Consider the following 14677-nt stretch of genomic DNA (forward strand, 5'->3'; position numbering starts at 1 on the left):
AAGCTCCATAGTGCAGCAATATCTGTTGCAGCAGACCTGATAAAGTATCATTCTGATCACCTTGTTTTGAAAGCACTGAAAGCCTGCGGAGCAGAAGGAAATATAGAAGCTATTGCAGAGCATAGCTATAAGCTCTCTGAACAGAAAGACCAATTGATCGAAGTAAGTTTGGATTATGTTGAAAAAGCCAAAATTCTGCTTATCTGGGATATATCATTGAAATTATTATTTTTTCTTTAATAGAGGTATTAGTAATTGCTTTCTACCATAAAGAGTACTGCAGTCGGCTGGGAGATTTTGAGTTGATCATAGCCCTTAAATAGGAATTCTCTTTGCGTGGTCATATATGTGCCCCCAGTCTTCATTCCCTTCAAAAATTATTGCTGAATTGAAATTTTAATGTGTCAGGAATTACTATTGGCATACGGAATAATCATTTACATTTACTTTTTGTCCTGGCCCAACCCACTTCTTTGTCCTTACCCCACCATACCATTTAAAGACCAACTGCAACCTCTCCCCTTCACCCAGGTAAGTAAAAGGAAATATCCCTAACTCTTGCAAGAGAACGTATTCAAATAAAATCTTAGATTTTTGGAATTGAGGTGCTGTGTTAATGCTCCTGCTTCATTCTTCAGAACACCCTTATGGTGAAAGTTGTTTTGGAGCCTTAGGGTATCTGTTCTTAAAACCAACAGCTGATTGATTTCTAAACCCAAGTAGTTGTGCCAATCCTACCATATTTTTAATACTATTGATTTAAAAGAAGTAAGCATGCTCATGGAACAAAATAATCATAATAACAGCAACAATAATTTATTAATCTGGTATGCCACCTGATTCTCAACAATCCTGGGTGGAAATAGAAATGGATTCCAGATGTCATCAAGTATCTTTTAAAAAATATCAATAAGAATTTCAGGGAGTTTTCCTAGCTTTCACTGCTTCCTTTCAATCTTTGCCCCAGCCATATATCCCTTGGCTTATTTAGGATGATTGAAAGGTCAGGATTGGAAAAACAGGAGTTCAGAAGAATACTTAAACATCCTTTAGCTTAGATGTCAGGCATATGTCCAGCTTTCTACCAAGAGTAAACTTGAATCTCTAGAATCATTCCTGTATATCCAAAGCTTTAATTTAGTATCCACCATATATGTTCCATAATACGAGTAATTCTACAATTCATACATAGGTTTGTGATTATGTTGGATTGTTTTATTTCTCTTTTTAGATATGCCATCTATTGAGACATGTCTCTGGAACAGAGCCACTTGAAATTACTTGTCTCCATGCAGAAGATACTTTTCATGTGACTGGGCCTCAGGTATTTATAATTTTACATGACAATTTGCTCCAATTGAATTTTCCAATTCTGTTTCTAATTCTTTAGCTTCAGGTGCTGGAAATTGCAACTGAAAACTTTGTCCATAACATGTACTATTCTCACATGGAAATATATCAATATTCCATCAATATTTGAAAATAGATCAGAATTTCATAACGGAAAAAGTATATTAAGCTTAGAATAATAGTGTTAAAGTGTCTTTTAACTATTAAGTTCAACATACATACAGACTTCCTAAATACGTAGGTAGCAAAACAAACAAAAAATCTCTTTAAAGAGGGTTCTGGATAAGGAATCATGTTTATAATGATTATGTTATAATAATCATATTATAATAATCTTGGCTAGCATGATTTATGAGGCTGGATTCACATTAACTATTCCTGACAGTATAATCAATAAAGTGCTTCTTTAAAGCCTTTTCACTCTGTTGGAAGTCCTTCTTCCCTACATCAGAAGAATAAATTAATAATCCTTTTCAAAGTCTTCTTGAAAGTAAGATTTCTTATAATACAGTTATATTCTGTCAACATACTTAGTTTAAAACAGCCACTCGTTCAATACAATATATAGCATAGCATTCCCTATGAAAGTCCCGTTTTTTTGTAAAGCTTTGTTTGCAAATGCTATCCAGCCCTTTTAATACAAATGAGAGATAGCTTTTTTTTTTTGTCCTGTGGAGATGGATGCTGATATACAATTGTATGTGTATGACAAAGCCTGTTTTGTTTCCTTCAGATAATTTCTGCTGCTGAAACCCTGACATTGCATCCTTCCAGTAAAATTGCAAAAGAAAATCTGGATGTATTTTGTGAGGCTTGGGAATCTCAGCTGAATGACATGTCCCTGCTCTTAAGAGAAATCAGTGATGTGTTTGAAGGAAGACGAGGTGAGCAGGTTGTTCCTAAGTACCGACAACCTACTGTCCTTAAATACAAACTTCCAGCTTACAGCGCACGCATATTCTGAGTATTCTCACTATGAGATGTGATGATCTACATTCTTCCTAAAGCCAACAAACTACAACTTGAAGCCACTTAACACTTTTAGCTCCTCTGTAGGTGTTTTGGGGGTTGACTACACTAAAATATATTATCTATGGAGGAAAAACCTACAAACTGCCAAAACCCATCAGTAACATGGCAGATCCTTGGAATGTGTCCACCCTGTGTTCACAGTTCATAGTTATCAAGTTAGCAAATACTAGAGTACTGTGATGCAGCTTAAACTCAGGAGCACTTCTTACGCATTTAGATAATAATTCAAACAATCTTGTATCCTATTTTTCAAGAAGATAAAGAATACCATGCTGAGACTGAACCTTTTATGGTTTTAATTTCAGTTGAACCCTGTGAGACTAGGAAGCACAGTCTCACCTAATTAAAAGCATATTTACTCCTTTTAGTTAAATGATTTTCAACCTTTCTCATCTTTTCTTCTTGTATATGATAATAGAAAAATCTCTGCTTATCAGACCTAAAGTTCTTCCCCAATATCTAAGATCATGTGGGTGCACTTTTGATAGGTCTATATAAATTGGCTTTGTGCTACATGTTGCGTTCAGTTGTCTCTTTTATTTATATATTACAGAAAAGGGTGCTAAGCAGTATTTCTAAAGAGCTCTCTTAAGAACCACAGTACTGCAGTTGAAAGGCACCATTTTAAAGGAATAAAGTTCTTTTAAAAGAATTTTAAAGGAATAGAGTTTATTGTACAATGAGGTTATTGTATAAATCAGCAATACATTTTCAAATATTCAAGGAAGTGATTCATAATTCAAAGCACTTGGATTTTTTGGGGGGTGGGGTGATGGAATCATAAGTTCTTTTTTCAGTCTGACCTGAACTGTCTAGTGTTCTTGCAAAAGAAAGAAATCCTTATTTTTTGTGTTCTCTGCTGACTACACAATGTAGTGAATTTAGCTATTTGATTTTTAAACTGCTATCGTTTCTGCTTGGATGGGATCTTTCTGATGACTGCCCACAACTTTTGGCTTATATTCTGTGGTAAGTCACCTAGTATTTGTGTAGCATTTAGAAAAATACAAAGAGCAAATCTATCTCTCAACATTCTTGCCAGAGGCACTGTAGTATTATTTGTTGAGAGAGTTCTCATTCCTCTGCGTAATTTAATTTTCTTCAGAAGGGTTTTCAGCTTTACAGGAAAAAAAACCCACAAAATTCTGCCATTCTTCCTGTGATAGAAATGTTATGTTTGATGAATTGATTCTTTTGGGTACTTTTTTGAATATAATAACTCAGGACAAAATCATGTACAGTATCAGACTTGACATTAGAGAAAAATCAGGCAAGTGACAGTAGCTTTTAACTTATAAAGCCATTGCAGAATGCCAAAGGAGACAGTTATACATATCTGATTATGCCCCTTGCTTTCTAGCTGCCTACTGCTTTTAATGGGGTAAGACTTATTAGACCTTATGTGCTGATTAATCCTCATTTTATCTTCATATTGAAAGCAAAAATTAGATACCTCTTGCAAAAATGAGTCCTGTGTATTTCTTTTGAGGGACATAGGTATACAGTGCTAAGACCCAGATAATGTTTATAATGCAGTAAAGATACTTAGGAAAATGTCATACAGCAGGGTCAACAACCCCTGGGCTGCAGACAGGCAGGAACTGGGCCACACAAGTGAGTGAAGCACCATCTGCGCATGCACGGGATTCAGGCAGCGTGCGAAACCACACACCCTGGTCCATGAAAAAATGCCCTCCATGGAACTGGTCCCTGACACCCAAAGGTTTGTGGGCCGCTGTCATACAATATTATGTTTCCGTCTCACAAAATTATTTGTTGTGTCACGTTTTCCTATGATTTGCTAACTACCTAATGTCTGTAATCTTCTCTCAACACAATCCTTAATTTAGTTTTGAAGAATATTTTTATTTTCTGGCTGTGTTTAAATATCAGGCTTGTTTAATTTTAATTTCCAAACTGCTACACCATTAGCCATTGATTATTAGACCACAGTAAACCAGTGGGTTCATGCAATAAAATAAATCAAAAGGCTTAGTGTGATTTAGACTTGGTGTCTAAATATGCGGGGAGAGGATAAAACCATGCACCTGATCTTTTCCTGGCATGAGGTATGTAGGGGACCCATAGGAGACCTGTATTTGTGAATGCTTGAACATGGATATAATTACAACACAAGGATAGCTATCAATGAGATACAAGCCTATTCCTCTCTTTATACTGATCTTTTCACACATTTAGGTAACTGCCTGAATAGAACTAGAATGACTCAAAGCATATGAATGGCACTTCAAAAGCATAGAGGCAGCCAAGAGCTGAATGAGAATTTTAGATTTATGTTGAATAATATAAATTGAATTTGAATTATAAATTCCTGATGTAGATCATTTTAATTATTTATAATATAAAGTTTGTATAAATTAAATAATGTAAACGTCAAAGTTACCTTGGATGTTATGCCACCCTGGATATATAGACAGTCATATTTAAAAAGACTTCCTCATAAGTATATTAGGAGAAGAGGATTCATGTGATCTTAAGAACTATGTAAAACTTCAGCAAGTGCAGTTTCTCTGCTCTATGCAGTTGACATCAACCAAAAGCCTTCCTTTTCTGCAGGAAGATACAGGAAACATAAGTGGCTGAACAGGGGTTTTTGGAATGCTTGGTATACTGATTAATTCTGTTGGAGTCATTGGCCAAGTAGAGGAAGGAGTAAAGAGCTGGTCTAGCTTGGAATCACTCTGTAGGAGGAAGCAGCAGAGGCCAAACTATTGAAGCCTTCATTTGCCTATTCCCAAGAGAATGCACTGAATCTGGTGAGATTAAGGTCAGGTGCAAGGAACCAGAATAACTCCCTGAATAGGCCAAAGTAGTTTCTTTATTGTTGTTTATGTTTATTCGTGTCAGAAGCTTCACAATTAAAATATGGCATAACATTTAAAATATAAAGTACAAAATTAAAATATATACAAATTAAACAGGTCTTTCCCAGAAACTAGCAACATTAATTGTGTTATGTCGCACTGCCGGGAGGTCTTCAAGTGTACACTTATCAGGACACAAAAGGCAGATGTACAATATGTGTTGTTGTCTGCAGATCACCACATTTGCAAAGAGCAAAAGCCACCGGAGAGGCCCATTTGTTCATAGTGTCTGGATCTTGTACCCATGCACAGTCTATTCAATGAGTTCCATACTTCCCAGCTTTCGTTAGGCCCAGATGCCAGCTCCTCTGTTGCTTCTATCCAGTGTTGGTTCTTTGTAGCTTGCCATAGGCCTACTCTATGACTGTCATGTCAAAGGACATGGAAGGATCCTTCCCAAAGAATGTGTGCTGTTAACACATTCAGGTGTCCCCTGGACAACAGCTTAATAACTGGCTAATCCTTTCATTCCAGAAGCATCCAAAGCGTAGTGAGGTGCTCATTCACCTGTTTCTTTATTGTTGATCATATCTTTATAACAATGTTGCAAAACTCACTGCATACCCTTGAAAAGGCTTTAATTGTCTGGCCTCTGCCATTTCCTCCCATGGACCAACTTCAAGCTAGACTGCCTCTTTACTCCCTTGTCTATGCTAGCTGATGATTCTACCACAACTTAGTTAAAAGGGAATTTTTAAAGCGAGAGAATGTACTTACAGTATGATGCATTTTAAGTCCTTGACATCTCAGGGGTGTTTAAGTTTCCTATTTAAATTAATAGGACAGCATGTTTAATTAGCTGGTATCTTGGCAGGCAATTAGGTTATATTTTTATTACTAAAAACACATTATTTTCCTAAATATTTTTTAAATTTCAGTACCATAGTAGTTTGTTCTGCCTTTTTCTAGAGAAAAAAAAATGGGACTGCTTTCTTGATAATGGGAGGTATATCTTTAGTGTTTTGATTAAGAGATGCAGTTAGCACATCAGGATGACAGTTGAGGCTATGCCCAAGCTATCCCACTCCACTTAACTCTTAATTTACACATGTTATATTTTTATGGTAATGTCATTTTTAAATTGCCAATTTAAAATATTGAGCTTGGTATTGGCATGTGATGAATAAGTATGTTTTAATGTTGGTGAGGCAATAGCCCTCTGCTTTTGATGATGGTTAAAGACTAAAGAGCAACCAAATGTGCTGGACACTTTCTAATAAACCAATTTCAGTTTTACAATGAATCATTTTGGCTCCATTTTGGTTTGTTTTCTTCGCGGGAAATACAGAAATGTAATGGCTTTAATTCTAAATTTCTTCTACAGCTCACCCTGGCCTTCTGTAATGTTCTTCATCTCAATCTTACCTACGTTGCCTTTCTTACTTTCCTTTTTGCCCATATATTAAATTGCTTCATCCCATCTTCAGTGGTTTTAATCACTCATTGATTAGCAGAAAGCAAGAATGAATTAAGATGGTATGAAATAGCTGCAACTACTTTTACATATTTTCTACTGAATGACTTGGGGTTTAGTATTAATTGAAAAAGGACATTGACAAGTTCAAGATGGTCAAGATTTTTTGTTTGTTTTTTTCCTGTTATAAAACATGAGATTTAAAAACTTGTTCTTCTGGCATTCCAAATGCTTTATTTGTGGAGGAGTAGAAGACAGAATGGCTGGACCAAGCAGAAATCTATTTCTTGTTAACATGGAAACAGTGTGTGGCCTCGTTTCGAGGTAATAATTAGGAAAAAGGAAGATGGCGTACACTGCCTCATCTTCCATCACATGTGAAACATAATGCATTTCCCCAGCTTTTTATGTTTCAGTAGAACAGTTGTATTTAACTATTTGATAGCAAGCCTTTTTCTATCTAATGTAAACAGTTCATACAGCTAACCTTCATATGCACTAATAAAAACCATTATTTGATTTGCTTGTGGAAATGCAAATTTTGAATTAATTTGGAACATTCAGTTGTTAACATCTGTTTGGTGATGATACATAAATCAGATATAATTATATCAGCCTTGTAAATAAACCAACAAGCTATTAGACTTCATGAAAAAAAAAAAAGTTTGCTAAGACCTTGGTCATCTCATTTCCCTGCTGTCCATGAATAGGGAGAGGCTTTCTACCTCTGCTCTCAGATGGCATATAGCTATGTTAGTTTTCTGTTAGGGGATGAGTAAATGTGTGTGTGTCTATATGTAAACAAAAATTCCTTTCTCACCCGCATGGGTAATGTAGGTCTTCCTCACTCTTGAGTGCCCTCTGCAGTTTGAGGGTTCTGCGCATTATCTTAGCTATCCTTGCACTACACTCTGGACAGAGAGCTCTGATGTGGTTCCTGGGATCTGTTGGAGTCACTTTCCTAACTTAGAAGACACAGCTTCAAGCATTCCTACCACTACTGGGACCAATTTGGCCTTTACTTTACACTTCCTCTCTAGTTCCTCCTGATACTTTTCCAGCTTCTTATACTCGTTCCTGATGTTGCTGTCACTTGGCACCACTATACATATGACATCAATCTCAACATGTATGTATAGATACGTGTATGTGTGTGTGTATACACACACCACACACAAACATATATGTACTGTATTTGTGTTTGTGTATATGTATATGAATAATGTATACATACTGTGTGTATACTGTATATATAAAACATGTTGAGATACATGTCATATTCATGTGTGTGTGTGTGTATTTGAGATTGGAATGTTGGTTGCTAAGAGATGCATTCATTAAGTCAACACATGACTGGACCCAATTCTATTACCATTTTACCACGGTCATTAAGTAAAATCAGTGAAGCAAGACAATCTGGTTTTCATAATTGACTTGGCTTGTCAGAAGCCATCTGGGAAGGTTGCAAATTGTGATACTGTGATGGCAAGACATTGCAATTTTAAATGCAAGTTGGTTGCCAAGCCCCCATCCCATCTGCAAGTTGGTGAGTAGAAGTGTCAATCTTTGCATTTCTATGATGACCAGAGAAAAACGGATTTCTTGACAAACAGAAACCAAGTGAGTGGATGGTCTGATCTTAAATGTCTCTGTATGTCTAATCACTTATGATTATCTAATGAATATTTAAATATCAGACCAAACTATTTCAGATTTAAATAGCAAGCTCAGATACCACATTTGGATGCCATAAGAATTCTCCAAATAATATGACTTTAAGTATTGATAGTTAGCAAGGAGCTCTACCAATTACTAACAGTTATGGAACTTACCTATCTCTCTATGGTTAGATGTAAGTTTTGAATGAATGAATCACACTTTTTTGAGGCAACTCAGAATCTATTGATGCTTTGATATCAATTTGAAAACTGTTTTGCATACATTATGATTTGGTATGTCTGAATTGAAAACCATATTTGCAAATGGATTTCAATCTAGAAAATGATATACGAGAGAAATGAGAGAGATGAAAGATGGGAAATGGGAGTCAGATAAACATTGGTGTGGCTTCTCAAACTGAAAGTTCAAATATTTGTTTTAATCCTGAACACTGGTTGGAATAAACTATGCTTGTGTCTGAATTGACCTGAATTGCCTTGTAGAAAATTTGAAAGGTGATTTTGAAATGTTGACTAGTGTGCTGTCTAAATTTACCTGAATTGCATCACAGAGAATTGGAAAAATAATTCTTATGAAAAAAATAATTGATATCATCTGATCAAAATTGAGCACTTTAAATTCCCATTAATTTCTACAAAACAAGTCTGAAATATTAGGACAGCAGAGAGACCTACCTTAAGTCTCCACTTGACTATGAAATACTGTAGCTGATTTTAGTCCATCCTTCAGTATTTCAAAATGAAAGGTAATTCATGCAGTCTGTCTTGAGCCATTTAGAGGAAGATAAATGTAATAAAAGAAAAACTTTAAAAAGCATTAAGTACATATTGGTGTTGATTTCAGTGGAAGAAATATCAAGGTGCTACTGAAAATCAAATGGTTCCTTACATCATTACAAAATCTGAACTTTACTCCAGGGATTATTTGATTCCCATCATGGCTATACTAGGCCTTGCACATAGGCTTCCCCCACACCAAATTAGCTGTTCTTCTTGGGCATTCAGAAAGATAAAGGAAATTTTTAGTAATGTTATCAACTAAACGGAAAGATTTCTGGTGAATCTGTCAGTGGCCTCCCATAAGTGCAAATATAGACAGTAGCAGAATTTCCCTTTTACAATGCAATGCATGGTAAAATACAAAACCTGTCTGATCTATGAAGAGGAACCAATAAGGGTAGGTATATTTTTATATGTTTTTTTCCAAAACCTCTAGAGACGGTTTAAGAAGTACAGTACATAATCAATTTTGGTGTATTGTTTTTAGGGGAGAAGCGTGCATACTTGTCACTACCCAAACCAGGGGTAAGTTCATTTTTGTGGGGCTGGTGATTTCTTTATACTTTCCATCAGTTAATTGTTCACTCCACATAGTCATGTTTGTTTAACAAGCTACCCTGGCCTGGTTCATATGTAACACTGTAAGGCGGTTTATATTTCACACTAAGTTAAAAGGTAAACGAATCATGTAACAACATAGCATTGTAGGTGATGTAAAGTTGTCAGAGGCTAATCTTTCTAGAACACTAATATTAAGGCTGAATTCTGCACACATCACTGAGTTTCTGAATGTTGCTGCAATAGCTTCTTTTCCATATTAAGAGTTTGTATAAGTGTGCTAAGGGAAATGTCTGAATTCTGTATTTATGATTGAAACAGAGTTGGAAGGAGACACGATGACCAGTGTTGAACATTCACACTATAGCTGCCATCCAGTATTTTATTTCCAGTCTATTTCATCCCTCAAAATTTCTTCCATTAAAATATTATTTATTGTAATGTCAACTTTCTGCAACAGTGGTAAATAATATATGATCTATTTTTCATATATGTGATAATCCTTCAAAACTTTAAAGATACATCCATCTTACTGCCTAATGGGTATTGTAATTATTATAAAATATCACATAGGTGTTTCATCAAATTTTTTTAAAAAAAACCTTTTTCCAATTACTTTCCATGGTAGCTTTTGATTCAAAAAATGTTTAGCTTTGTACATTTTTGTACTGAGATTTCAGCTCTCTTGTTAGAAAATACCTGGATGATTTGAAATCTGTTTTTAGTAAGTTAGGTTTTATTAGTTATAAATAAGGCTGTATAAACTCCACAATGTTTTGGAAAATGTGGATCTGCATGAGCACAGTGTTTTTCTATTGAAATGACTCAAAGTATCTAGATCAGTGTTGTCCAGCTTTGGGAACTTTAAAAAGTGTGTATTTCAACTCCCAGAATTCTCCAGCCAGCCATTTCCAAGGTTGGAAAATACTGACCTAGATCTTTTTTTCAGTCTTGTTTGCAAACTTGAAAAAGGCTAGAAACAATGCAGATAAGGTTATTTTAAATTATGTGGCTTGATCTTATAACATACTTTAATCTAGTCTTCTTGTTTTCTCCTACACATAACAATGGCAGCACACCCATTTGTGTGGAATTCATCCATTATATGTGGAAAGTATCGGTGTCCATTTACCGTTTCCTAGGGCTTTCCCATCATAAGGACATTCTCAGCACAAATCTGTACAACTGTAGCTGCATACCTAAAGAGTATTGCAGTTTTGTTCCTAACCTTTAAAAATTGTATTGTATCTTGTAATAGGATACATTTAAAATAACCTCTCCTGAGGTTTTGGAAGATACTACCGCACTGAGCTATATGATTGATGTTGTATAAGGCTGTTAATATATTTTGAAGTTTTAACACAGGCAATGGCTATTTCATATAATTACAATAGAAGTAATGTAACTCTGTTTAAATAATTTTTAAATAGAAATAAGTTCATATAAGCAGAACAGTTGCTTTATTCTAATAATGTGCTCAATTGTCTGGAATCTAGAACCAGAATATTTATTTCAGAACCAACCCTCTTCTTAGAAATAATTCTGTTTTTTCCAGTATAATACTCTTGATTCCAGCTCCTAGTAAATATGTTTAATTTAGATAGATTTATAAAAATAAAATAAAATAAAATTCTGTTCTTTAAAAATATTTTTTACAGAAGCATAATGCAAATTTAAAAGCCTTAAAGCCAGTCAGACTTGATAATGAGGTAAGATATTTCTTTTATTCATTAGCACCAATTTATTCTAGTAATTAGACTGAGTTACATAATGAACAAAAATGATACACGTTCTCTTTTCATTTGCAGGAACAAACAAAACTTGGAAAATTAGGTTTAGAACTTCATAAGCTAACAACTCGGGTTGACTCTGAAATGGAGAAATGGGAAGACCCAGAAAATGAGATTATAAGATATGGACAAGGTCTATCCAGTATGGCATATTCCATGTATTTATTTACAAGGTAAAAACAAAAGTGGCAGAAGGGGAAGCATTAAAAATTAAAAATGAGAATAGTTTGTAGAAATGGCCTTGAACCTTTTCCTCCCCATATCAAATCTAGACCATATTATTTAGTAGAATTTCTCTGAATTATAACCAAATCTAGACACTACTCAGACATGTAGTGTAAATCCAAAAATGGGGACTGTTTCATTCTCTCCTCTCCCTCTCCATATATATGTGCATATGCATGGTTTGCCTGCATACACATGCACAGAACGAGTGGATAATTTATATAATAACATTATATTTCAGAAGTGTTGGCTTTACTTCATGGGGAGGGGATTACAAAAATGTCATGATGTTTCAAAATTTTGGAAATTCTACATAAGGTTATAAAAAGTGGATTATCTGTTCATCCCATATCTCATCACTTCTGTATAAGAAAATCCATAAAACATCAACTTTTTACACTTGGTATCAGCAAAATGTCTACCAAGGATTGCCAGAAAATTGCAAAATCATCATCATCCTTATTCTAATTTTGATCAAATAAACCAACTTTATATCCCTTTCTTTTACTTCTAATAGCCTTAATCTTTAATTCCATCAAATATTGTCATAGGATTTGATTTCTTCTTTATCCCATCACACAGATTTATTCAAGGCTTTAATAAGTATCTTACCTTATTTAACAAGTATCTTTTCTTATCCAGTAAGAAAACATTTTCCAGGACATTCTTCTGTTTATTAGTCATATTTCCCTTTTTAAATTTTAAAACTTCAGCCAGTTTCTTTTGTATAGCCAATTAAATATCTTTTGTATATCCAGTTATATCTCAGTAGAATCATTTCATTTCTTTTCTGCTTCTCTACTTACTCAGTTTTCCAAAATCATGGTGACAGCGTGTAAATTATTTGTAGATTGTTGTGAAATTTTATTCTTTTTCTTTCCCTTTTAGAGGGGAAGGACTACTGAAAATTACCCAAGACTTATTCCACCAGGCAGAGGTAACAAAGCAATGAAAAGATAATTTATAACCCTACTTTGCTGTCAGAAAAAGTATATTTTTGAGTGTATGCTTTCAGCCCCATAGTTGATTAATCAAAAATAGCTTATTTTTTTCTGTAAATATTCTCTCTCTTATCAGTCAATTGAAATAAAAGAAATTCTAATTATTTCATGCCTCCACCTGATTACATTGTACAGGTATTTGGTTTTGTGGGGAAGGGGTGGACATATTGCTGTATTTTTTCAGTTTTCTACCACTGATTTATTCTTGACTATATTCTTGTTTGTAAACTAAGGTTATAACAGGGGACTATATTTTGCATATATGAGTGCAGTGATTACTACCTTTAATACTGTAGAGCTATGAATTTCTTGAACCTGAACTATCTAACCTAACATAAAAATCAACAGATAGATTTATGCATACTGTAAGAATCAGTCCAGTTCATCAACAGCCACATTTTCCTTGCTCGGGAATGGAAAAAAGAAGGGAGTTTTGTTAAGTACATTTATTCTGAGCTGAATTTGACTAATCAGTTTACAAATTGGGCATAAACCCATTTGAAGAATAGAGGGTTTTTTTCCTTAGTGATTTTGCATTTAACTCTCTATTCTTTTCCCCCTTAGGCCTTTGCTATAGAAGGATTAAAACTTACTTCAGCTCTCCATATATTTTCCAGTCAGGTATGGTACAGCTTCTGAATCTTAAAGACAGTTACTCTTTAAAATGTGTAGACTTTGTACAGGTAGTCTTCGACTTACAACAGTACATTTAACGACAATTCAAAGTTACAACGGCACTGAAAAAAGTGACTTGTGACCGTTGCCCCATCCCCATGGTCACAAGATTTTACATTCAGATGTCATGGTTCCAATAGATGAAACCCATCAAAAGAACTTCGAGGCAAAATTCTTCCTTAAAGAACAATTTATTCGGGAAACAACGTATCGGCACTACATAGTTGAACCCAAAAACTAAATTCCCTTCCCCCAGATACAAAGTAACAAAGTGCAATTCCCATCCCCAATAAACTGTCATAAAGCACATTCCCCAATTAGCTTAAAGCGCGGGCTTTCTACTCAGCCCGCCAAAATGTTATCAGCACCACCACCACCACCGCTGCACCTATTTCTAAAAGTAAGAAAAAGAATGCTAAAGGAGAAGAGAAAATGGCTGCATTTTCATCAGTTGTCAGAGCGGGAACATCCAATGTTAGCAGCGTTGACATCAGATGCTTGACATGATTTATAATGGTGGCAATGTCTCGGGGTCATGTGATCACCTTTTGTGATCTTCTGGTAAACAAAGTCAATGGGGAAGCCAGATTCACTTAACAACTGTTAACTAATTTAACAATTGCAGTGATTTACTTAACAAATGTGGCAAGAAAAGTCATAAAATGGGCCAAAAGTCACTTAACAAATTTCTCTCTTAGCAACATAAATTCTGGGCTCAGTTGTGGTCGTGAGTCAAGGACTAACCTATACCTTAATACAGTAACAGCTATCTGTGCTGTTCATTTTTTTCCATAATTGTTTTTATTATACTTTATGTATTTCATGGTTTATGTTTCATGTTTTTGATTGAGTGTTGTCACTAGGGTGGTGGGGGTTTATTGGGTATTGTATTTGTTTATTTTTTTAAGCCACCCTGAGTCAGTGTGAGTTGGCAGCCACATCAATTTTATTAATGAAGTAAATTAAAAAATAAATTACATTTAGCATGCCTAAGTAACATCTGTTTCAGCTGGAAGATGATGACAAGCCACTGCTTCTGCAGGAGATTGAGAGGATGGTCTCTGCATGTCAGCAGCTTCAGGTCACAGCTAAAGCCCCTGTGCAGGGCAAAACTGCAACTCATCTAAAGGTAAGCTATTTATTATTATTTTTTAAAAAGTCATTCTCTATAAACTTTGTTTTCCTACCTTACTTTGTAGATAATAAAATATTTTAATTGTGTGTTAAGTCTTGAACAGAATACATGGATGATACGTGACAGTGTTCGATTGTTAAATTAAGGAGACCT

The 14677-nt window shown here is 34.9% G+C and overlaps 1 protein-coding gene across 6 annotated transcripts in view; it reads left to right on the forward strand.

Annotated features, from left to right (window-relative positions):
- Positions 1 to 14677, forward strand: part of CTNNAL1 (catenin alpha like 1) — a 71672-nt gene that overhangs the window by 53167 nt on the left and 3828 nt on the right. For 4 of the 6 annotated variants that reach the window (XM_039329243.1, XM_039329240.1, XM_039329237.1 and 1 more), the window contains exons 9-18: positions 4 to 162; positions 1232 to 1324; positions 2084 to 2234; positions 3947 to 4105; positions 9628 to 9665; positions 11357 to 11407; positions 11507 to 11661; positions 12602 to 12650; positions 13279 to 13335; positions 14399 to 14518. In XM_039329243.1, coding sequence (XP_039185177.1) covers positions 4 to 162; positions 1232 to 1324; positions 2084 to 2234; positions 3947 to 4105; positions 9628 to 9665; positions 11357 to 11407; positions 11507 to 11661; positions 12602 to 12650; positions 13279 to 13335; positions 14399 to 14518 — 1032 coding nt within the window. The remainder of the gene's footprint in view (positions 1 to 3; positions 163 to 1231; positions 1325 to 2083; positions 2235 to 3946; positions 4106 to 9627; positions 9666 to 11356; positions 11408 to 11506; positions 11662 to 12601; positions 12651 to 13278; positions 13336 to 14398; positions 14519 to 14677) is intronic. The other 2 variants (XM_039329239.1, XM_039329241.1) reach the window with 2 other exon arrangements.

This window comes from Crotalus tigris, unplaced genomic scaffold (assembly GCF_016545835.1).
Source record: "Crotalus tigris isolate CLP2741 ecotype Arizona unplaced genomic scaffold, ASM1654583v1 scf7180000024391.5723578, whole genome shotgun sequence".
In the NCBI taxonomy this organism is placed as follows: domain Eukaryota; kingdom Metazoa; phylum Chordata; class Lepidosauria; order Squamata; family Viperidae; genus Crotalus; species Crotalus tigris.